Raw genomic sequence first — 26,293 nt, forward strand, 5'->3', positions numbered from 1 at the left:
CATGCAGGGAAGGGTCGCAAGCATCGTTTGCTTTGATCCTGATCTTAAGAATCGAGGTCAGACACAACGAACATGGCCGAATCCTCACGAATAGCAAGCCAAGACCGATTCCTCAAGTTATATTATAGTCCCATAAGAATTACATTGTACCTTTATCGGTCATTATACACTACTTATAAAGTCTCTGCAATATGCCACTTATCATAATAAATAGGTGTATTTGAAAATTCTGTTGACAAATTATTTGTTAAATTTTATGATCTCAGATATTTAATTTGCGCGTGCGGGCAATTAAATTACCAGCTTATTGCCTGATTACGACATCGTTACGTGCTCGGGGTTCTTCCATCGTCCAACAGTCAACTGCGAAGGGGTGCAACTGCAACTGTTGTTCTGGTTTTAAGTTTTCTGACGTCTGTTCAGTCACGTTTCGTTCGTTGGCTCTTTAAAATTAAATGTTCAGGCTCACTGGCCACGTTGGATTTTATACAATTGTAACATATTAATCATTTTTAATCTATCTGCAAAGGCCAGTAATCCGCTAACAATTAGAATTGGATGTTATTTCAGATGCATAACGGTGAGATTTTCTGTTTCCACAGCTAGATAATGCATACATCCGATGGTATAGTCGCAGTTTTGTAACATCCCGGTACATATATTAGATATATATATTAAACTAGCTAAATAAACTAAAGTGCAACAGATAAGATTAATCCATACCAATCTTGGCATTCACGAAGTTCAAGTGGAGCATCGTAGATTCAATAACGACAGTTTAGAGTTTAAAACATTAATATCGGAACCAACATGTCCGAATGGCTTATATTCCTACCTAAAATCAAGCTTGCGATCGAGGAAGTGATAATGCTGCAGGAACATAGGAGCAATGTGTGGCTGAAGTCGAATTCTTGTCTGCTGATGGCAACCATAAGGACTGCAACCATGGCCGACATCATGCCCACCACTATCGCTTGACACTAGAAATAAAATGACACCACATTATCACAGAAAGTGTTGAAGGCCGGGTAAATTGTTTATATCAGTTAATGGGTTACAAAATATGATTTTTCCTCCCATTCATAGCAGCCAATATACTGTCCTGTAAAAAATAACGACTTCATCCTTGGTCTCAACTTAGAAGTAAAGATTAAGTTAGGGACTCTTGAGTACGAAAGTCTACAAACTTAGATTATATTCAAAAACACATTTAGCAAAACCAAAAATCAATTTCTTTGTCACTATAAAAACGAGAATTTTGCTGTCGTTAACGAGTCATACAATTGGGAATTTTTATCTTATAAAATATTTTAGACATACAATTGCAGTTTTCCACTGTTTATCAAGGAAAAATTCAAAAATGAATCAGTCTGTTTCTGCTTGATGACGGAAAAAAATGCCAGGTCCCGAAACGTCGCAGCTGTTTTATAATACGGAAACCTACTTCGTCGGTGGTGTCATCGTGCTGTCCATAATACCTGTTTATTTTCATCGTTGTGTTCGTATGTCTACTGCGTTGTCCAGGTTTCTTGTCCGTCTGCGTTTACTGTTCTTGTTCAAACAGTCTCGTCGTTGTTAGCCCACTGTGTTTGTCTGTGGTGCTGTTATTTTTCATGACTAAAACCCTTCCATGAAATGGTTTAGCTGAATGATATTTTAGTTTGAATGTGTTAGTCGGTTCTGTCATCGTTGTGTTGTCCATAATACGTGTTTAGGTTCATTGTTGGGTTAATCTTTTTGACATCTGCTTATTTAGGCTTTTTCTCTGGGGGGGTTTATGTTTTAATTTTTATTTCTTAGTTTCCATTCATGAATCCGTTCCGTGAGAAACAGTGCAAACCTGCAATGACGTATGTCCAAAAACATTGTATTACATCAAGCAATTTTACTGATTAAAAAATCCCCTTTTATGTCGTCAATATAATAGTAAACAATTTTAATCATTTTCGTCTTCAACCTTAAGATAAACTTGCATTTAGTCACAGCAGCACGCTTTCAATAATTTGGCAAATAAATACCATGAGTCTTTCGAAAAGGGTTTCGGCTTATGTTAAGCTTGCGGGGAGATTAAAATTAGGCTTGCTGATTGAGTTAGCCATGTCAACCTCTAGTCAAGCCTGATAATAATTCTGACGGACGTGGCACTGTTTCACATTCATCAAGCTTCACTAAACACCTATTTATGCATGCCAACTTGAAGTGATAATGCAAACAAACTTCATTATAGCTCACTAAATTGTCTCGACAAGCTTGATTGGAGAGTTTTCTATATTATGTTGTTCACTGGACGAAAAGACGTCTCTAGTGACACCGACGACGACGCATTAGTGCACTACTTGGAGAAGAGGTCGTGTTTGTCAGAGGGAGCAGAAATGCGGCAGTACCTGCACGAGCGTGAGGTTGCCCAGGATCATGCTCCACTGCTCCCGCGAGTCGTCCATGTGGCCCAGATTTGCCTCGGTGGAGAGCCTGGAGGCCAGCGTCATCTCCAGGTTGCCCTTGAGGCCGAGCAAGGCCGGCACCAAGATGATGATCTCGGGCACTTCTTCGAACACCTTCCAGTTCTGCTTCCAGGTAGGAAACAATCACCAGGCATTGGCGTGCGGAAGGAAAGACAAAGGATGGTTGCTTGTCAGAAAACTACCTACCACTTCATTTTGTCTTACAATCCTGTCACATTTAATTATTATATTTTTTTCATGTGGCAATGTTAAGGCAATGACCGCCTTGTCTTAAATTTACCACATATTAAGAAACATATTTTTTTACGAATAAAAACCAAATACATAATAGAAAAAATATAGTGGCCACTTTAACAAATTAACAAACTAATAAAATAGCTCACACTTGACCTAATAAACTTAAAAAGTAGGTATAGCTAATTTATAACCAAAATCAATTTTTCTATATAGGCTGCTCTAATGACTTACTAAAAAATCAACAAAATAAATATAATAAATAAATAAACAAAAATAAAAACTGTGATTTACAAAAAATTAATTAAAACCTATCTAAACGCATGTGTATTACTTTCGAAATTAAAAACTACACGAATTTTATAAACGAGTTTTAACAATGTCAAATCGTAAACACATTTCGGCAGATTGTTTGAAGACTCATTTAAGAATTACTTTAACTTCCCCCGTGGTTGCCAGTACAGTAAGATACGCACAGCAGACTAGGGCAAGGACTCAGATGGTTGAGTAGTCATCTCACTCATCTCCCACCCCGGCATGGTCACACTGGGAGTTCTCGCAAGTAAGAAACATGTCGCTCGTTGCCCTGTGTGGGTTTCTCAGGGTACGCATACCACAATTTTCCTCGCCCATTAATTCCATCATTGCAACATTATCATCTTATTACCTCTCATCGTCTCTTAGGATCCCAAATTCGACGAGACGTTAAGCTCTGATTCATTCATGTATTCAATCACTGCATGAGAGAGTGTGTGAGCTGACTGCAAAGAGAAAATTATATGGTTGTAGGAACCTAAATTCTTCACCCACAACACCATGATAATGAAAATATAGAGAAATATAAGCTGGGTTTGAGGTACTCTACTAAATAACCGTTTCTGCAACACGTGGAACTTTTAAAACGAAACAATTGTTTAGCATCTTCTGTAATTAGGTCACTGCTACCTTATGAAACCTTCCACAAAACTAGTTTGTTCTTAGACAAATGATGGATACAGTCCGGTTCTTGTCTCCTGCGCATGACTCCAACAGTATGTTACGCTTTGCCAACATAACTAGCAAAATTCATATGTTGTAAGAAATGGAACATGCTTTTTTTAACAAATTATAATTCAAACAGACACAAGTTTTTGTTAAGATTTTTAAATGCAAAGGAGCAATTTGACGCAAAAATAATAAAATGCATTAGTAATAAATTACAGGAAAGCTATAGCATTGAAACTCGGAGATGCAAAGTTTTATGAGAATTCATAATCTAAACAAAGCCTTAGCTGCGTCCGTTATCAAACACATTTGTAACATTTCTATACATAGAGTCATAGACTGACAGGAGATGTCATGATGTGACGTACTTTGTGACATTTTACCTCACCAACTCCATATTACAACATATAAAAGATTGCTGAACTTGTGTTTGACAAAGACTGATTGTTTATAAGTATGAATAAGAATTTCCACTGTTTAGACACAGTCACTTTCATAAAGTAATTGAAAAAATTTTCTTTAATACAAACACTACATTATACCAAATGTTTTGGGTGTATTGCAAACATGGCGCAGATTATCAACTAAAAAAAGGGTGCTTCACGCAGTATCTACGTAAGTAGCAATGCATGAATAGCACCCACTCCCCCCCCCCCCCCCCTCACGTTTTTTCCAGCTAAGAATTTCAGTTTTGGGGCCACAATTTTTCTACAGCGCAGCTTCAACGAGTGGTGCATATTCATAATTTTTATACGGTTCTTGTCCATTCTCTGCTCGTACCTGCACGTGTTCCAGAAAGATGCCAGCGCTGACCATCCCCATGCCAGCTATGAAGAACGGCGCAACCACCTGGCCATAAAAAAGAGGATACATATAGACCAGTAACTTCCATGGCCGCGTTCTCTTTTCTACTGACAGAGCCGAGGTTAGTGGCCGGTAGCAAGACATTTGGGAGTGATAATTCTCAGTAACATGGAGTTAGGAATTGGCAGGAGACGGCATCCCGTGACGTAGTTGAAGTCACTTTTTACATCCATATAGTATAACGCTCTAAATATTGCATAGATGATGATTGACCACGTCTAAAAATGGTTAGAAAGCGTGAATTAGAATCTCCGGCGTTAAAAGAGTCACTTCCATAAAATAGAGTAATTTAGAACTGTTTGCACACTGCAAACACAACACTTGTGCCAATGTTTTGGTCGTCTAACCAACATGGCGCAGACCATGAGCTGAACAAAAACAATCTCAGCTGGTTACTATGTAATCATGGAGACAGGGACACACCTAGCTTTGTAAAACTACTGGAACTCTTTCATCCCACCAGTATCTCCATGCCTAAAATCGCGTCGTCTGCTTCTGCAGAGTGCCCGACCCTTCTCACGCCCGTAACTTCAGCATAAAATATAGCCTCCAACTAAGATGTTAAAAGCATAATTCTTCAGCAGGCTCGGGACAAAAGGAAAAGCTCGTCAGTGGCCTCAGGTGCTGACAGTAGAAAAGAAAATGCGGTCAATGTTAACAACTTCCGCTGTGTTTATTGCTCCAAGTGGCAGCTGAAATCACTAAGGGCCACTTGTACAGTCAGGTAGGTAAATGTAAGCAAACATTTTTCAGGTTAATCAAATGTAGAAATACTGTACTATGGCTGAAGTCACGACTGTACAAGCTAGCCCAGTCATCTTACCTCAAAAATTGGCTGTTGAAAATAAAAATAATAAACAGTCAAAGGGAATGCCGACAGAAGTGGAAACTTAAAACTTTAAAATAACTGTCCAATTTTTGAATTTTTAAATTAATTTTAGTCAAATAATTATTTCACTGTTATTTACCCAAGATACTGACATAACATTAATGACAATGATGATATTAGTCTGACATCATTATGATCTTCCTTAAGTGGATTTTACATACCGATGACATAGTAATGATCCTCAATTTTATCTATTAAACCAAGCGTCGAATAATAATAATAATAATAAAAAATTCCAAGCGATTCAGGTTAGTAGTAAGTAAATGTATGTTCTGGCACAGGCTTCTGACTGAAGATATAGGAAGTTATCAATGACCGATTGCTATGACGTCACGGCAGCCATCTTAGAAAAAAATGACTTGTAATTCCTCACAAATGACTCAAAATGACTACAAATTCCTAAAAATTACTTGATTGTGAAGGAAAAACTCCCATTTCGAGGGAAAATTTCCCCTTTTTGGTCCTCAAAAATGCCAATGTCTTGAAAACTCTATAATGAGGCTTACGAGTCCATATTTACAGCATCCCTACGCATCCTAGGTCATGACCTTGAAAATTAGTATGCTATGGTCGCCATTTTGAATTAGAACATAACTGGTGAGATTATCGTTACGGCCGCCATCTTAAAAAAACCGCACGTTTTGTGCTATAAAGTCGGGAAAAACTTTGAAATATATAAAAAATAATTTTAATGTTTTAATAAAAAATTATTTGAAAAACACCATTGCAAATATCGTTATGCTCAACATCTTGGATTCTAGTAATATTGCAAATTTCGTTTTAACCGCCATCTTGGTCGTGTATGGCATAATCTTTGCGCGTTTCGTTACAGACACCCTCTTGAATTCTAGATCGTTGTACATTTTTGTTATTGTCGCCATCTTTGAAATCTATAATTATTATCAAAAAATTTGTAAAAAAATATATAAAACATTAATAAAAATTTGTATAAAAACATTCAACCATCTTGAATTATTACATCACGTCCGCCATCTTGAAAATTAGTAATTATCATTAGATTTTAATGAGAAAAAATTTAAAAAAAAATTATTTATCAAATTTTAATAAAATATAATTTAAACAGGCACTTACATCCTTTGAACCAGGCGAGGGCCAAAATAAATAAAAATTATGAAAGATACTTCCTCCACGGAAGCCGCCAGCAGACTGACCCCACCACCAATGCCATGGTATATAATCGCCAGCTAGTATCACGTATTGTCCGCCATCTTGTTTTCGTCTGCTGGAAGCCACTATTTTTTTCCGTCTGCTAGGGTGTGCTACCACCATGTTAGTTTATTTTTTGTTCACTAGACCTTTGACCTTGACCTTAACTGTTGGCATTGACCATTTATCTTGACCTTTAATATTGGCATTGACCATTGATCTTGAACTTTGACATTGACATTGCCATTGAACTTTGACCTTGACTTTTACCTTGACATTGAAATTTGACATTAACCTTTGACCTTGAACTTGAATCTTGACCATTGTGACCATCTTGGATACACCATATTCTGTTCAGTACTCACTGCCAGGAGCACTAGATAGCACACATCGCCTGCTAGAGGACATAACCGCTATCTTGTTTTCAGTAATCGATACAAGGAACACTAGTGTCATGTAGTACACATACAATCTGCTAGAGTGTGTTACCATCATGCTAGTTTAGTTCTTAGTCACTAGAGTGCAGTATTATTTATTTACAGACAGATATCTCTAATGGTATCCGCCATTTTTAAATCTGAACGACATCTTGGAAATTCGTAATTATTGACCTAGAAATTCGGGATAAATTCCCAAACTCATTGAAAAAAATCACTCATTAATTTTCTGATTTATCAGATAGATATCCTTCCTCGGTTTGACCCTCGGTCATTGGATAAAAGGTAATTTAAATAAATAACCACAAAAGTGACAATTCGAGAAATAAAACACCGCAAGTTCATTTAAAAACAAAAATTTTATTACATAAATTCTACACTAATACAAGAACAAAACAAACAAGTAAATTACTAGCGTTTCTCGATTTCTACAGTCTTCTTAGAAGGCGAAGCGAGCCCTTTGTATGTATTAACATGTTTTTTTAGGGCAGTTCCACATGACAGTTGATTGCCACATTTTCTACACAGAGAAGAATTTTTGATTTAATTGTAAGGACAGTAGTAGTGTGTAAATGGGGACCCGAGCCCTGGCTTCTGGCTGTGGATTAGGAATGTCGGGAGCCATCTTGGATTGTGATGTAACGGCAGCCATTTTTTAATCAAAAATTCCTCAAAATTCCTCAAAAATGGCTCAAAATGCTCAAAAATTCCCGATTTGAGGAAAAATTTCCCATTTTCGAGGGAAAAATTCCCGTTTTAGTCCATAAAAATACCAAAGGCTGAAAAATTCCATATAGAGGCTTAAGATTCCATGTCTTCAGCCTCCAATAAGCCTCTGACGTCATCACGGATTATGACGTCACCGCTGCAATTTCCATTACTGTAGCCATATTGAAAATCTTTATTTATTATTCAAATTTAATGAAAAAAATTAAAAATTTATAAAACAAATTCAATTAATAACAATTTAATAAAAATCTTTAAAACCACCGCTGCACGTTTCGTTACGGTCACCATCTGGATTATATAAATGATGCATGATTCGTTTCGTCCAGCCATCTTGGTTGAGTACGATGCCATCTTTACTCTTTTCGTTACGAACGCCACATTGGTTCCTAATGTTGCAATTATCTTAATGGTCGCCATCTTGAAATTTAGACACCATCTTGAAAATCCGTAATTTTTATGTTAGAAAATCAGGAAAAATTTAAAAAATCATTAAAAAAATATTTAATTGAATTGACTAATAAAAAATTAATAAAATATAACTTAAAAACCACTGTTGCACTTATCGTTACGGTCGCCATCTTGGATTACATAAATGTTGAATGTTTCGATATGTCCCACCATCTTGGATGAGTACGATACCATCCTAACACTTTATGTTACGACCGCCATATTGGATCCTTTAAATGTTGCAATTTCTGTTATGCCCAGCATATTTAACTTTTTTATTTATTATCCGATTTTAATGAAAAATAAATAAAATTCATCAAAAAATTTACTTATTAGAATAATGATTGATTAGATCGATTTACATCCTTGGTTCAAAACCGCTAAGAGCAAAAAAAAACATCAGATCCTTCCTCCACAGAAGCCTGACCTACCACCAATACCAAGGTATATATCGTCAGCTGGTATGAGGTCATGTCCGTCATCTTGTTTTCGTCTGCTAGATTGTGCTGGCGGCATGTTAGTATAATTTTCTGTTCATCATACCTTTAACCTCGTCTGTTGGCATTGAACTTTGTCATTGACCTTGAACTTTGACCTTGACCTTTAACTTTGTCCTTGACCTAGAAATTTGACCTTGACCTTGTAATTTGACCTTGATATTGAAATTTGACCTGACCTTGAACTTTAACCTTGAACTTGAACTTAGACCTTGACCTTGAAATTTGAGTTTGACATTGAAATTTGACCTTGAAGTTGAAATTTGACCTTGAACTTTAAATTTGACCTTGACCTTTAATTTGACCTTGACCTTGATATTTGACTTTGACCTTGACGTCCATCGTGGATCCGTCATTTTATGTTCAGTACATGCTACCAGGAGCTACTACCTGCTAGTTGTTATTGCCACCATCTTGTTTTCTTCTGCTGGAGGACACCATCTTGTGTGTACTCGTCTTACCATCATGCCAGTTTTATTCTAACCTGCTACAGTGCAGTTATCATTTATTATAACTGAGGTGCAAGCCATCTTGAAATTTGGGTGCCATCTTGAAATCATGTAATTATTTAGCTAGAATGCGGGAAAATTTCAAAAAGTCTCCAAAAAAATCAATTATTTATTTACAAATTGAATCGATGGATTCCTGTCGACGGTTCGATTCTTGACCAGTGACAGCTGTAACTAATTATAATTAAATACATTTTAGATTCTGTTTTCCATTACCTTTCGCGGAGTTTAATAATCATTCACTCTACGAAAAAAAACTCAAGACAATATACCTGACTAACGAATAAATACAGTGCCGATTAGCCTAACATGAAAGTGTAATTTTTCAATAATCTGAATAACCTAAAAGCCGTTCATGTACAAAGCCACACATACAGGCCAATTGTCTTCAGACCACAAGACCGGGTCATGTCAATATCAGACATATAGACCATGAACTCAGTACACACAGGAAAACGGAATGTACACACAGGAAAACGAAATGTACACGCAGGAAACCGAATGTACGCGCAGGAAAATGGAACGTACACACAGGAAAACGGAATTTGCACATAGGAAAACAGAATGTACAAGAAGGAAAACAGAATGTACACACAGGAAACGGAACGTACACACAGGAAACGGAACGTACACACAGGAAACGTAATGATCGCACATACAGTAGCGGAAACACATGCTTAGTTGGAAATCAGAATACAAGAAATAAAATGTACTTTTTAAAATATAAATAATTCATTTATTTTTCAATAGTACACACATGACAGTTAAACAAATTATTATTTTACGTAGCCAGCTTTCCACAGTTCTTTAAGTATGAACGATACTTCCTCGATATGCGAGTAGTTTCCTCTACGAACAGATGCCACCATCAGTCTTAGTTGGTCAACCAATATCATTTTTGGATCTTTCCAAGATGTGTAATCAATCTCTTCTGCTACCATCTTCCTTGCACCTTTATAATAAATATAATTATTATCTCCGGTGTCTTCCGTTTTATCGTCAACCACAAGGTCACTTTCGTCATCGAGCCAGTGATTATCACAAGCTTGATCAGGATAATTTATTTTATTATGTCGTTTCCATCGTTTTGGTCTCAGGCCACCATCACAGTCTTCGATCTTACCTGCTTTAGCTGCTTCAGCACAGTCTTCGATCACGCCACCAGCTTCAGAGTCACTGTAGAAATCACCGTAGAAGGCATCGTCTTCACCCAGATTACCTTAAGAATTCGTTTTCGTTGATGTCGAAGTGTCTTCATAGTCTTCATACTTCCTTTTTACAAAGTATGGTGGATCTACTGAATATCGGCTTGAATGTATTCTCACCTCTCACGGTGTTGTTACTTCCATTAGTTTCAGTCTTCTCGAAGCCATCAGCATCCTTCAATTTATGTTCTTCGTACGATCAGGTGAGCTAACACCATCACGATCAGGACAAGGAATATTATTGTCGTAATGCAGATCACTCTTCTATAGTCTAGTGGATCCATCGATGTCCTCTATGCCGTAAGTGGGCTTAGCTTTACATGTTCTACCATGTCTTTTTAAGCTGTCAATTCATGTTAACAACCTGATACACCGATTACAGCTTATCATTTTGCGTAGTGGTTTTTAACACAATCATTCTTCTCATACTGTTTAGCATTCTTTCACAAGGTAAACATCTTGCTACAGTATCTAAACTGATGTTGTTTTGATACAGCTTCAGACATCGAAGGCTCCAGAAGGCACCAATTTCTCCTACAGCATTTTGTTTCAACAGCATCAATGATATTTGGCTAGAATGCTACGAGGTCCCAAGACATCACGACTACGCGACTACGAGCCATGAGGTTACGAGACTACGTGACTACGAATCTTCAAATTTACGAAACTGCATGACTAAAATACCACGTGGCTACGAAACTACATGTCTATGTAGCTACAAGGATACAAGTCTCCTCGGCTCCAAATGACTGCAAGTCGACATGGCTACAAGACCACTTGGATACTAAGCTTCAATTCTACATGTCTACAAGTCTCCACCAACTACCTTCGAGTGTATAAAGCACCAACTACTCCAGGAGCATTGATTACATGACTACTTGTTTACGTAGTGAAGCAGTGCGGGCACTGCACAGCATTCCTTCCCCTCCTTTCCCCTCCCCCCGCTTCTTTTCCCCTTTTTCCCAACCTCCCCTTCCTACCCCCCTCTTCCTTCCTTCCCCACCGCGCCACCAGCATGCTCTGACGTGTGTTGTTCCCTGCCTATATAATCCCGGCACCCAGGCAGCAAGGTTAAAACCAGCCTACTGCTGTACAAAGCTCTAATTCGCCCAATAATCACATATGCAGCCCCTGTCTGGGCAACAGCTGCCCCTACACACCTACTAAAATTACAGCGAATTCAGAACAGGTGTATTCGAAACGCTACAGACGCCCCACGCTATTGCCCTGTAGAAGCCTTGCATCGTGAAACCGAGTCGGAAACTTTGCAAGACTTTTACACTCGTACAACACAAACTTTTTACGATAAATGCGTAAATAGTTTAAATCCGCATGTTTCCTCACTCGGGAATTATGATCCCGACGAAACACAAAAATACAAACGCCCAAAATCCATCCTGGCGCACCGACCACCGTAGTGGCCCTTGATTGGCTGAAAGCTCCGGCCAATCACAGCGCACCTGCGCTCAGCCGAGCCCGGACCCCAACTCTGTGGTTGCGGACTGGCGAGAAAATTCTGCCTAAGAATCGCGCAGCTCGACACTTGTATTTCTGGCAGTTCCAAAATTAGTAAAATAATAAATAAATAAAAAATAATATAGTTTTAGGCATTTAGCCTTGAGTACACAACATTTCGCGTTAAACATGCGAAATCAACACACCACAACACCACCAGCGATAAGTACTCTCAGCGCCAATTCAAAATAGTGCGAAGCACACAGGTGAATGGTCGACCCCCTGGGGTTCTCTACCTGTTGTGTTAGTGCTGACCCTCATGTCTGATGGCATAGCTCGCCTGGCAGGCCTCACCTCCAGTGCCGGCTGTGTTCTGAAAGGGATGAGATTTTGAATTGCAAGCTAAAAATTTAAATTAAATTAATTACTAAAATAGTTACGCATAAATAACACCACTATGCTAATTCAAAATAGTGCGAAGCACACAGGTGAATGGTCGACCCCCTGGGGTTCTCTACCTGTTGTGTTAGTGCTGACCCTCATGTCTGATGGCATCGCTCGCCTGGCAGGCCTCACCTCCAGTGCTGGCTGTGTTCTGAAAGGCATGAGATTTTAATTTACAGCTTAAATTAATTAATTAACTAAAAATTTTTCCTTATTCGTAATCTTAAGTGGGCTGGCTGGCAGCCTGGCGGGAAAAGACTAAAGTCGCCCCCGAAACAACCAGCGCCACCCAAAACAATGCGGACAACAATGTCCAAGCCCCCAACCCCCCCATCCCCCGCATGGTAGACTTTTTTCTACTCTGTTCAACTCTTCTTCCAGATCCATCCTTCTGTTTTCCCGTAAGCCTCCTGCTTGATATTAATGCATGAAATTTTGCATCCCGCATGTCACAGCCCAGGGTTTTCCCTGTGTCTATGCAGGTTTTACCTGGGCCCAACTTATCTAGTTTTAGTCTAGTATAGTCAGTGAGGGGAGTTAGTCATGGCACCAATCGCTGCCATGACTGGCCAATCCCCTCCTAGCACATGATGCATGCTACCCCTCCCGCATGGCTAATACCCTGCATGATTAGAGCGTATGGGCTTCGGCCTGAGACGCACTTAGTCTCCCTCCCTAACCCGGAACCCTCCCCAACACACTTAGATTTAATTTAGGTTAGGAAAAAAAAACATTCGTCGCAGTCTCTCGGTCGTCTGACTCGAAGGCTGTCTCTGTGGGCTGGCGTCGCGTTGTGGTATGTACTCGGCTGTGAAACTTAGCTTCTGTAATTAGTATGTTCTCTTATTCTTGCCGGCATATTGTGGCCGCGCTTTCACCTTTGCATTTTTGCCATGATTTGTAATGTTTGTAAGCCATCTTGGACCTTCAGGTCATTCCTTGATTTAGTTCTTTGCTTTAGTTTCTTTTGCTCACGCCGAGTAGTACCTGTAGCATGTGTAATATATTTCTGCAGTTGTATATGGGCACGCCACGATGGCTTGTACTAGAACTCTATCTTTGTTCAACAATGAGAAGTTCTTAAGCTAGTAGAATCTATTTATGTATTTTTTGTAATTTGTTTCATTATTAAATATTTTTTCCCCTGTAATTTTATGATATCAAAGAAAACGTGTGGTGGTTTTCTCCGAGTGCAAATGATTATCCTTGTCAATATTATGGTGGTTTTCACCGTGTGCTCTTGAATATTCTTGTTAATATTTTGATGGTTTTCTCCAAATGCTTCTGATTATTCCTGGCTAGACATTTTATGGTTTTCTCCGAGTGCTCCTGATTATTCTTGTCAATATTATGGTGGTATTCTCCGTGTGCTTCTGATTATCCCTGTGGTTTCTTCAAGTGCTTCTCTCTATTCTGAGAAACCGCTCTCTGCATGATGGATTTTTTTACCTAATGACTCATGTCATTTTATTCAGAGTTACATTTAATTAGTGAAATTCTGCTAATAAATTGACACTTACAATATTTTAACCAGGTGGAATTCAAAAAATAAACAACCATTACTCTGTCAAATAATATACTTTGAGACAAACTGCATTGAACTTGGTGGTTAAGACAGGTAATTTTATTCAGATACTCAGTCAAATAATATACCATGAGACATCTGTGAAGCACTAACATGCAAGACGAACTTCTTTCTCCTTGGTGACTAGCGAAGCCATCCTTCTATTGCGATCGTTAGTGAGCATCCCGCATCGTGCATAAAAGAAATAAATAATATTTACCTGTAAGCAACATGTGGTGTCAACTGTTGACAATAATCGACACTACTTTAAACAGGTTATTTTGGATGAGATAAATTAACTCTCACCACTGAATGGTGCTATTTAGTAAGTTAGAGTCATTTAGTTTCGTAGCCACGCGGTCTTTCAGCCATGCAGACTGGTAACCATGTGATCGGGAATCTTCGTAGTCCTAAAGCCTCGCGATCACGTAACCTTGAAGACTCGCAATCGCGTAGTCTCGCAACCTCATGGCTCGTAGTCTCGTAGTCATGAAGCATTGGAGCGTCGTAGACTTGTAGCTACGTAAACAAGTAGTCATGTAATCTTAAAACATAATGCTGCTGGAGTAGTTGGTGCTTTATACACTCGAAGGTAGTTGGTGGAGACTTGTAGACATGTAGAATTGAAGCTTTGTATCCAAGTGGTCTGTAGCCATGTCGAATAGCAGTAATTTGGAGCCGAGGAGACTTGTATCCTTGTAGCTTCATAGAAATGTAGTTTCGTAGCCACGTGGTCTTTTAGTCATGCAGTCTCGTAAACTTGAAGATTCGTAGTCACGTAGTCTCGTAACCTCATGGCTCGTAGTCACGTAGTCTCGTAACCTCATGGCTCGTAGTCGCGTAGTCGTGATGTCTTGGGACCTCGTAGCATTCTAGCCAAATATCATTGATGCTGTTGAAACAAAATGCTGTAGGAGAAATTGGTACCTTCTGGAGCCTTCGATGTCTGAAGCTGTATCAAAACAACATCAGTGTAGATACTGTAGCAAGGTGTTTACCTTGAGAAAGAATGCTAAACGGTATGAGAAGAATGATTGTGTTAAAAACCACTACGCAAAATGATAAGCTGTAATCGGTGTATCAGGTTGTTAACGTGAATTGACAGCTTAAAAAGACATGGTAGAACATGTAAAGCTAAGACCACTAACGGCATAGAGGACATCGATGGATCCACTAGACTAAAGAAGAGTGATCTGCATTACGACAATAATTTTCCTTGTCCTGAGAGTGATGGTATTAGCTCACCTGATCGTACGAAGAACATAAATTGAAGGATGCTGACGGCTTCGAGAAGACTGAAACTAATGTAAGTAACAACACCGTGAAAAGTGAGAATACATTCAAGCCGATATTCAGTAGATCCACCATACTTTGTAAAAAGGAAGTATGAAGACTATGAAGACACTTCGACATCAACGAAAACGAATTCTTAAGGTAATCTGGGTGAAGACGATGCCTTCTACGGTGATTGCTACAGTGACTTTGAAGCTGGTGGCGTAATCGAAGACTGTGCTGAAGCAGCTAAAGCAGGTAAGATGTGATGGTGGCCTGAGACCAAAACGATGGAAACGACATAATAAAATAAATTATCCTGATCAAATTGTGATAATCACTGGCTCGATGACGAAAGTGACCTTGTGGTTGACGATAAAACGGAAGACACCGGAGATAATAATTATATTTATTATAAACGTGCAAGGAAGATGGTAGCAGAAGAGATTGATTACACATCTTGGAAAGATCCAAAAATGATATTGGTTGACCAACTAAGACTGATGGTGGCATCTGTTCGTAGAGGAAACTACTCGCATATCGAGGAAGTATCGTTCATACTTAAAGAACTGTGGAAAGCTGGCTACGTACAATAATAATTTGTTTAACTGTCATGTGTGTACTATTGAAAAATAAATGAATAATTTATATTTTAAAAAGTACATTTTATTTTTTGTATTCAGATTTACAACTAAGCATGTGTTTCCGCTACTGTATGTGCGATCATTACCTTTCCTGTGTGTACGTTCCGTTTCCTGTGTGTACATTCCGTTTTCCTGCGTGTACATTCCGTTTTCCTATGTGCAAATTCCGTTTTCCTGTGTGTACGTTCCATTTTCCTGCGCGTACATTCGGTTTCCTGCGTGTACATTTCGTTTTCCTGTGTGTACATTCCGTTTTCCTGTGTGTACTGAGTTCATGGTCTATATGTCTGATATTGACATGACCCGGTCTTGTGGGTTGAAGACAATTGGCCTGTATGTGTGGCTTTGTACATGAACAGCTTTTATGTTATTCAGATTATTAAATAATTTGACTTTCATGTTAGGCTTATCGGCACTGTATTTATTCATTAGTCAGGTATATTGTCTTGAGTTGTTTTTCGTAGAGTGAATGATTAATAAACTCCGCGAAAGGTAATGGAAAACAGAATCTAAAATTTATTTAATAATTAGTTACAGTTGTCACTGGTCAAGAATCGAACCGTCGACAGGAATCCATCGATTCAATTTTTAATTAAATAATTGGTTTTTTTGGAGACTTTTGGAATTTTTCCCGTATTTATAGCTAAATAATTACATGATTTCAAGATGACGCCCAAATTTCAAGATGGCTGGCACCTCAGTAATAATAAATGATAACTGCACTGTAGCAGGTAAGAATAAAACTGGCATGATGGTAAGATGAGTACACACAAGATGGTGTCCTCCAGCAGACGAAAACAAGATGGTGGCAATAACAACTAGCAGATGGTAGCTCCTGGTAGCATGTACTGAACATAAAATGACGGATCCACGATGGACGTCAAGGTCAAAGTCTAATATTAAGGTCAAGGTCAAATTACAAAGTCAAGTTCAAATTTCAATGTCAAGGTTAAATTTCAATGTCAAAGCCAATGTTCAAGGTCAAGGTCAAATTTCTAGGTCAAAGTAAAATTCCAAGGTCAAAGTCAAATTTCAAGGTCACGGTCTAATTTCAAGGTCAAGGTCAAAGTTCAAGGTCAAGGACAAAGTTCAAGGTCAATGACAAAGTTCAATGCCAACAGACGAGATTAAAGGTATGATGAACATAAAGTTATACTAACATGCCGCCAGCACACTCTTGCAGACGAAAACAAGATTACGGTCTCCAGCGGACGAAGACAAGATGGCGGACATGACGTCATACTAGCTGACGATATATACCTCGGTATTGGTGGTAGGTCAGCCTGTAGGTGGCTTCTGTGGAGGAAGTATCTGATGTTTGTTTTTTTGCTCTTAGCGGTTTCGAACAAAAAATGGAAATCGATCTAATCAATCAGTATTCTAATATGTAAATTATTTGATGAATTTTATTTATTTTTCATTAAAATCGGATAATAAATATAAAAGGTTAAGGATGGTGTGCATAACGGAAATTGCAACACTAATAGGATCCAATATGGCGGTCGTAACTTTAAGTGTAAGGATGGCATCGCACAGTAGGAGAAAAGCCCAAAAACCTGGCCAAAACCTCAAATGACCTTTGACGGGAATGAAAATTGGCTTACAGGGGTTTTCAAGGTCGCTGATTACGAATCTGAAAGCCAAATTATCGTAAACAAAATGGCCGATCCAATATGGCTGACATGAATGTTAAAAAGTTGCCAGATGTCGACAAAAATTGGTATTTACGGATTTTCAAGGTCGCTGATTACGAATCCGCAAGCCAAATTATCGTAAAAAAAATGGCCGATCCAATATGGCCGACATGAACGTTAAAAAGTTACCAGATGTTGACAAAAATTGGTATATACGGGTTTTCAAGGTCGCTGATTACCAATCCGATATCTATTGTTTATAACTTGCAACAAAGAGCTTACAGCAAATTGTTATAAACAAAATGGCCGAGTATCCTGCTAAATAGATACATTAATATATTGAAAAAAATCATCATAATAAAATAAACGTGAACAGTGTATTCTACGCAATTATTATTTTTATTTCCAAAATACATACGGAACGTTTCAAAAATAGAATATTTTATTCTTAATCAAAATCGTAATCGGAGTCGGAGTCGGAGTCAGAATCATTATCCGAGTTTGTATCTATTACAACTCCCGGCACGGCTTCAATCTCTGCGCAAAATGCGTCTGCTGCAGCAGTCACTTTAGGAGCGATCAACATCGCTACAGCTTCCGGCGACAAACTCTTCAGCTTCTTCTGTGGTAGTCTTCTGACACTTGAAATGTACGGATCAGAAGTAACTAAGAGCCGATGAAAAACATCTTCCATAGTTTTAACCCTGGAACTTTTTCGCGCAAAATCTTCTCGATATCGTTTGATGTCTTTGTTTCGAGCTTCCTGAGCATCTTCGGATAATTGGCCGATTGGTAATAGAGCATGAGTTATTATCACTGGACCATGAATTAATAGTTTGTGCACCGAAGTAGGCATGGAGTACCAAGGGTATAATGCAACTGTCTTTCTTGCCGTTTCAATAGCATACTGTTCAAATCTTTCACAGTTTATCTCGTGGCCACAGGATATAACTTGTAGGATTACGTACAAGCGTTTAATAACTTCTTCGTTGACCCCCGTTATCGCAGCGGAAACCGTCGAATTTTCAAAGAATCGCCGAGCTGTGTTGCCATCATTGCTGCTGCCGTATCCAGGCTTTGGGCGATCGATATTTAGACCCAATTGCTTCTTGAATCCTTCTTGAATGGCCCTCTTGCGTTCCAGGGTAATTTTATTTTCTTCGGCACTTCGAGCTTGCCATTTTTTAATGCCGAGTTTGTAAGACACGTGTAAGCAATACTCGAAGCACCGTATCCACGCGTGCAGCGTCGACAATCCGAACTTCAAATTTGTTTCATTGATTTCCCTTTGCAATACAGTGTCGATGGCATTAAAATCTTTGCTGGTTGCTCCACACAAATAGCACCGTTGAGCAGATTTCGTCAATGATACAGCGTTGCAAACTTTACCATCTATCATGGTGAACAACAACTTGTACATTACGGAGATTTCTTTTCCATCTATTACACTTTCGAATGGACGAAGTGACTGTATTTGTTCTTCAACAATTTGGACTTCATTAAGTGTTGACTCTGTGTCTTCGCGTAGAAACAGTAGTCTAAGCGGTCTACAAAATCGTGGAGACGAGGGTCTGGGGTTCTTCCAAACAACTATTTCTTCCTTCGATTGTTGATCATAACACACGAGTTGTAATGGCACGACTGAAGTAAAGAATACATGCGCATCAGATTTGCTGTCATCACTGAACGTCTGCTTATATTCACTTTGCCCAGAACTTCCATCGCAACCCCACTTGCAAATCAAGTCCATTTTACGAACATTATCTGGAGTCAATCTTTGAATGAGTACATTTTGGACGAGTAAAATACGTTCAACTGTATGATCTAATAGTGCCTGTAGTTGGACTTCTGCACTACTCTCTGTAATCCTGATTGCATCACGTGGTGGATAACAACGCTTTTTTGCTTTCATCACTTTTTCGTAAGACGGATATAGCTTACAGTAATTTTCCTTCCCTAATCTTCTCATTCCCTGGTAAGTACTCTTGGAGAATTTATATTCAATCATAGCGGAAAGTGCAGCCTCTTCGGATAAAGTAATTTCATCCGTTGCTGAGTAAGCTTTACGATACTTGGAAGCTCTTAAAGGACTCGTCATTGTTACGTCCTTAATAACTTTTGCGGCGTCGGATTGTCCTGAAGAGCGAAGGCTCATCTGAGTAGCGTATGCTAACTCGACCGAGTTGAACGATGTACGAATATCTTGGGTCTTCCTTCGTTTAGATCTTTCACTGGACATTGTAAACTCAAGGGACGGGCGGCCGCCCGTATTACCCGGGCTTGTTACTACAGTGTCTGTAGGTGCGGCAAAACATACCTGCTTGCTAAGCCATTCACCGTTATTCTTGAAAAATACACAGGATTTTCTGTGAGCTTGTTGCCACCTCGTTCTCATTTGATTGAAGAGTATCGAAAAAGTCTGTTTCGAGTCCTCAGGCACTACAACTGTACGTCCGGTGTCCTTGGAAATTTTTTCTACCATAAATTCGATCAAGGAAGCGAATTTATCGGATAAATGCTCGCTGATTATCAGAAATACTTCTTTCCTTGTCAGCACCAATTCTTTGTAACCGGATCCTGTAATAAAGACATAAAATTGTAGAAAATTGGTGTTAAAGGAAAAGATAAAATTTTCAATTAATACAAAAACTTGAACAATGTACATTATTTTACCAAATAAATAACCGCAATAAATGAAATAATTTTAAAAAAATTAGACAGAAAATATTGACATGGATTTGGTTAAAAGAAAGCTTTGCTTACTATATAATATATGTATATTCAAATATTTTATTTGAATGTTATAACATTTCATTCATATTTAAGACATTTTTATGTGGTTGATTTTAATATGTATATATATATATGCATACGTATATATCACAATTAAATCACAGAAAATTTATATATATATATATATACACATACATATATATTAAAATAATTTATTTCAAGCGTATAACAGCCGTCTTGTCCGTTATGATGCTACTTCACCCATTCTCAGGTAGAGGCGCAGAGGCTGCTCAATAGTGCCGCGTGCACGCTCGGCTACCGCACGATGCGAAAAAAATCATAACGGACAAGACGCACGTTTTCCGCAGGTAACTCTTGTAAATTTCGAAAGCTTATACATTAAACTAAAGGCCGAGACTAGGAGCTTTGCAAAATGTGACAAAATATATAACTTTTCGGACCGTTGAAAATATAATTTTTCAAAATTATTCAATTTTATTTATGCCGAAGGCTATACTACATTTCAATCATTTATACATAAACTTTAGATTCAACCGATGTAAAAACATGTTCTACATACCTCCAGAAGTCATATCCATGTTGCAGAATTGAAATTAAACCCGTCACTTTAAAGTTATGGGTTTTTGAATTCAGCGTTATTTTCGTCTGTTCAGCGCGTGACACGTACACTCTTCACGAACACTAGCTGCCAACTGACGCTGCGGTGCAGGTATACACTTAAAGGGCTTCCCCTTCCACAATAGAATTCAGTTACTAGTCCTCTACCTGAATGACTACTCAACTGACCCTATTTCGAAAATTTATTTTTTGGGGTTTTGGCCAGGTTTTTGGGCTTTTCTCCTACTGTGCATCGTGCTCAACCAAGATGGCGGAACGTATCGAAACATGCAACATTTATGTAATCCATGATGGTGACCGTAACGTTAAGTGAAACAGTGGTTTTAATGTTATATTTTATTAATTTTTTATTTTTCAATTCGATTAAATATTATTTTAATGATTTTTTAAATTTTTCCTGATTTTCTAACATAAAAATTACGGATTTTCAGGATGGTGTCTAAATTTCAAGATGGCGACCATAACGATAATTGCAACATTTGGAACCAATGTGGCGGTCCTAACGAAAAGTGTAAGGATGGTGTCGTACTGACCAAGATGGCTGAACGAAACGAAACATGCAACATTTATATAATCCAAGATGGCGACCGTAACGAAAAGTGCAGCGGTGGTTTTAAAGATTTTTATTAAATTTTTATTAATTGAATTTTTTTTATAAATTTTAATTTTTTTCATTAAATTCGGATAATAAATAAAGATTTTCAATATGGCTGCCGTAACGGAAATTGCAGCGGTGACGACATAATCCATGATGATGGCAGAGGCTTATCCGAGGCTGAAGACATGGATTATTAAGCATCTATATGGACTTTTTCAGCCTCTGGTATTTTTATGGACTAAAACGGGAAGTTTTCCGCCGCAACAGGAATTTTTCCCTCGTAAATGGGAAATTTTTCTCAAAACGGGAATTTTTGAATAATTTTGAGCCATTTTTGAGGAATTTTGAGGAATTTTTAAGTCAAAAATGGCTGCCGTGACATCACAATCCAAGATGGCGCCCGACAATCCCAATCCATATCCAGAAGCCAGGGCTCGGGGCCCCATTTACACACTACTGACAGTGGTATATTTCAGGACGCCTTGTTTGTTTTATGCATACAAATGTCTTGCAGCAGTATATAAGGTTTGATCCTGATGAATGCGCAACCAGTCCATCACAATACCTGATGTGTCTTTTTAATCGTCCGTAGTGTATCAACTGGCTACAACACCTGTTGCACTGATATTTAATACATTCAGAGTTATTATTATAACAATTGTGTATTTCATAACCATGTAGTTTCAAATATTTTATGTTATAACAGTAAGCACAGTTGGGTGATGGAACACCGTCAGAAGCCGCTTCCTTTATCGATGTCACTGGCACTGTTGTCAACCATTGTAACGCCACTGAAATGTTAACTTTGGAAGTCTTCAATGTCTGCTCTGCAGAAGATATTGCACGCGTCTAAATTTCCTGCTGTGCTGGGAGAGTATATGTAACTGTTGACGGCATTGCCATCTGCACTGTTGATGATAGGCCTTCCATCAAGGCGACATTAATAGTGTTAATGATGAGAGCGAGTTCTCAAGAATAGTCAGATACTAGTCTTTTATGTTAGACAAGTGTAACTATCTGATCCTCACAGCACCGCAGCCAGAGGCAGACTGAAGTTCTCATCATATGGTTTTCACTTATATAATACCATTGGCTGGAACAATACATGGGTCAAAACAACAACCATTTTCAAAATGCTTGCCTTTAACTTTCCCTGAGCATTTTTCATAATGTCTATGTAAGCTATCGAGACGTGAATTAGTTTATTACACTTGATGCACTGAATCAGTATTCTTTGAGCATTATTTGGACACCCGATTCTTCCAGGTCTGCAGGCTCTTGAAGTGGTAGTAAATGATGCACCAAAATATTTGCACTGACGCGATGAAAGTCCACCATCCATTGAAGTCTGCAATGTTGCTGGCGAAACTTCAACCGATGGAACAGCACAAGTCAATTCTGGTGTCGTAGATTGCATTGTAATGTCTGTAGTTGGTGTTACCGATGTCGTTGGTATCTCCGCAGCTGCCAAAATCCAGCCATTGAGCTCTCCGTTGTCGTCATCGTCGCTGTAGTCATCGTCGCTGACATCAGGGTTCCCTTAGACGATGGTACAACTTCCATCGAGTTCAACATTAAAGATGGTAAAGATGCCATCAAGTTTACAAGAACAGGCAATTACGCGACATAGGCACCAGATTAGACAAACTAGGTGATCTTTACACTGCCGCAGCCAGTAACAAACTGAAAGCCCCGCATTCTGGGAAATCTTTTGTATACCTGCGGCCTACTTTTATAGAACACGATTCAAAACAACATTAAAAAATGTAGCAAATTAGGAAGAAAAACTCGACAAAATAAATGGACACGCAATACACGCGCTGGACACACAATAAACGCAATGGACACACAATATACGCAATGGACACGTGATGTACACGGAATGGACAGGCAATGTACACATAATGTACATGCAATACACTCAATGGACATGCAATGTGCACGGAATGGACACGCAATGTACATGCAATGATCATGCAGTGTACCCACCAAACACGTAATGAACACGCAATGTACACACTGAACATGTAATGCACACGCAATGTACACGCAATGTACACACAATGCACACAAAATAAACGCAATGGTCATGCAATGTACACGGAATGGTCATGCAATGTACACGCAATGTACACACAATGACCATGTAATGTACACACCGAACATGTAATTAATACGCAATGTATACACTGAACACGTAATGATCACGCAATGTACACACCGAAAACGTAATGTATAAGCAGGCCAAGCATTTAACGAAAAGAACGCACATTTGAACACAAATTCGCGTAAAAGTAAGCATATTTAACGAAAAGAAGATACATTTTATTGTGCATTCAACTCAGTAGGATACGATCGTCAATTTTACGATAGGATATTATGAATTAAACAGTCATTTGGCTCCAACAGTCTTCGGCTCCAACAGTCTTCGGCTCCAACAGTCTTCGGCTCCAACGGTCTATTGCTTCAACAGTCTTTTGGCTTCAACAGTCAATGGCGTCAAAAGTATTTGGCTCCAAATAGTCTTAGGCCTATCTGCTATTTGGCTAAAAGATTAGGGGGCTACGAAGCTACGAGACTACAGTACTTCAAGTCTACAAGGCTTCAACTAGCTACGATGCTACGAGATTATATAGCTACAAGTTTAAGAGGCTTCAAGTTTACGAGGCTACAAGTCCACGAGGCTACTTAGTCTATGAGGCTACATTACTCTTAACTGTCTTTGGCCCCATTCAGCGGCGAGAGTTAATTAATCTCGTGCAAAAGAACATGTTACAAGTGGTCTCGATTCTTGCCAACAGTTGTCGTCACATGTTGTGTTTTATTTCTTTTATGTGGGATGCAGGATGCTCACTAACGATCGCAAGAGAAGAAAGGCTTCGCTAGACACCAAGAAGAAGGAATTTCTTCCTTAATGATAGTGCTTCTGAGGTGTCTCAAAGCATATTATTAGACTGAGTAATGCATGTTTTTTGTTTGAATTCCACCTGAAAAAATATATTTTTAGTGATAATTTGATTGCAGAAATTCACAATTTAAATGTAAGTCAAAATAAAATTGTGTGTCTCGTTAAGAATAAAAATATTATGCAGAGATAAATTTTCAGAAATAACCAGAACCACTCGGAGAAAATCAGCAGAATTATCGACAGGAATAATGAGCACACTGAGAAATATCGGTTTTCCTTAATATCGGATAATCACAAAAATAATTAAAAAAATTAATGGAAAGTGTCAAACATTTGTGGCTTGTACTATAACTATATCCTTGCTCAACAAAGGAGAAGTTCACAAGCTGGCATTCTAATAAACATTTAGTTCTACATTTGCTTGAACTGACTAATTCTCACATCCAATCATTTTACTGAAGACATAGACCAGCCAGATCCTTTACTTTACTGACAAAATCATCCACTCCCGACAGAGTTTCTCGATACTATGTTTAACAGACTGCTTCGCATAGTCGGAATTGTAATTGGGAATATTCACTGTCTTAAATGCACACTTCTTCACATTGTCCTCAAACGGATATGGTTTGCCATATACACAGTCCAACCACAAGTTATATTTTAAAGGTCCGTATGTAACTACCTTGTCGAAAAAATGAGAAGTCCACAAGCACACCGACAATATACGAAGAGGCTTCAACAGTTGTGGTTCCACCAGAATAATATACTTTATCTCCTGCAGTGCTAGCTGCAGAGGAAACCTTGATGAATGACGTTTCGCCGTTGAAAGATACTTTAATGTCTGCATCACCACTAGAATCAATGATAATGTGAAAAGAGACTTGAAGGCACGCAAAGGCCCAGCTGTTAGCAGAATGTAAATGTTTAGCTGCGACAGTGATGTATCGTCAAGCTTAAGAATTCACCGGGAATTATTGCAGTTATATCAGCATTCAGTTGGAGTTTGAAATGTTCGTCTTCTTCGACTAGACAGCCTTTCAGCTACATGTCAGCTATATGTCGTTTGCATTTTCCAATGATGCACGAAGACATGAGATGAGTAAATGTATGAAGAATCCTTCTCTTATGATGTTTCGCTGTGATAAGTGTCCTGTTGGTTTTACGCGTATTAATAATTTGAGACAACACGCAAAAAAACTGTAAAGGTAAGTCCGAGTGCCTACTGTGGAACTACCTGCAGACATTTCGACTCCTCGGTTTAGGTTGGAGACTCGTATGTGTACAAGCACACAAGCATATGGGCAGTAACAGATTGCGATGATGCCTGGATATGAAACAAAATCAAAGACTGTTCATGGTGCATTACAGGTAAATGGAAATGGATTCCACTTGGCGAAATCAGCATTTCATAGAATATTTAAAGACTAATATTATCTATATTATTTAGTAAGTGTAAAGAAATTTGTACTTTTCTTGAAGATATCCAGCAGAACATTATCAATCAGCTTACTGATGAATTAGGGACGTACGGACCTTAAAAATATAACTTCGACTGGACTGGTTGTATGGTAAACCGTAACCGTTCGAGGACCAAGAGAAGTAGTGCGCTTTCAAGTCTATTAATATTACCAATTACAATTCCGACTATGCGAAGCAGTCTATTAAACATAGTATCAAGAAACTCTGTCGGGAAAGGAAGACTAATTCAGTAAAGGATCTGGCTGCTCTATGTCTTCAGTAAAATGATTTGATCCGAAAATTAGTCAGTTCAAGCAAATGTAGAACTAAATTATTATTATTATGCTAACTTTCGCAAGTTATCCTATAGTAAAAATTTTTATAATTTTAAAAATCTTGTGTTATTTCTCGAACAATTCACATTTTGGTAAATTTAATTGAATAATCTTTTTTCTATGCATTGACCAGGGATCGATCCAAGGACGAAAATCGACCGAGTCAATCATTATTTTAATGTCAT

At 38.4% G+C, this 26,293-nt stretch overlaps 1 protein-coding gene across 1 annotated transcript in view; it reads right to left on the reverse strand.

Annotated features, from left to right (window-relative positions):
* Nucleotides 1-26,293, reverse strand: part of LOC134528878 (solute carrier family 41 member 1-like) — a 157,801-nt gene that overhangs the window by 90,966 nt on the left and 40,542 nt on the right. Inside the window, exons 5-7 of the mRNA XM_063362544.1 lie at nt 4,461-4,529; nt 2,385-2,564; nt 836-980 (exon numbers count right to left, since the gene is read on the reverse strand). Coding sequence (XP_063218614.1) covers nt 836-980; nt 2,385-2,564; nt 4,461-4,529 — 394 coding nt within the window. The remainder of the gene's footprint in view (nt 1-835; nt 981-2,384; nt 2,565-4,460; nt 4,530-26,293) is intronic.

This window comes from Bacillus rossius, chromosome 2 (genome assembly GCF_032445375.1).
Source record: "Bacillus rossius redtenbacheri isolate Brsri chromosome 2, Brsri_v3, whole genome shotgun sequence".
NCBI classification, from domain to species: domain Eukaryota; kingdom Metazoa; phylum Arthropoda; class Insecta; order Phasmatodea; family Bacillidae; genus Bacillus; species Bacillus rossius.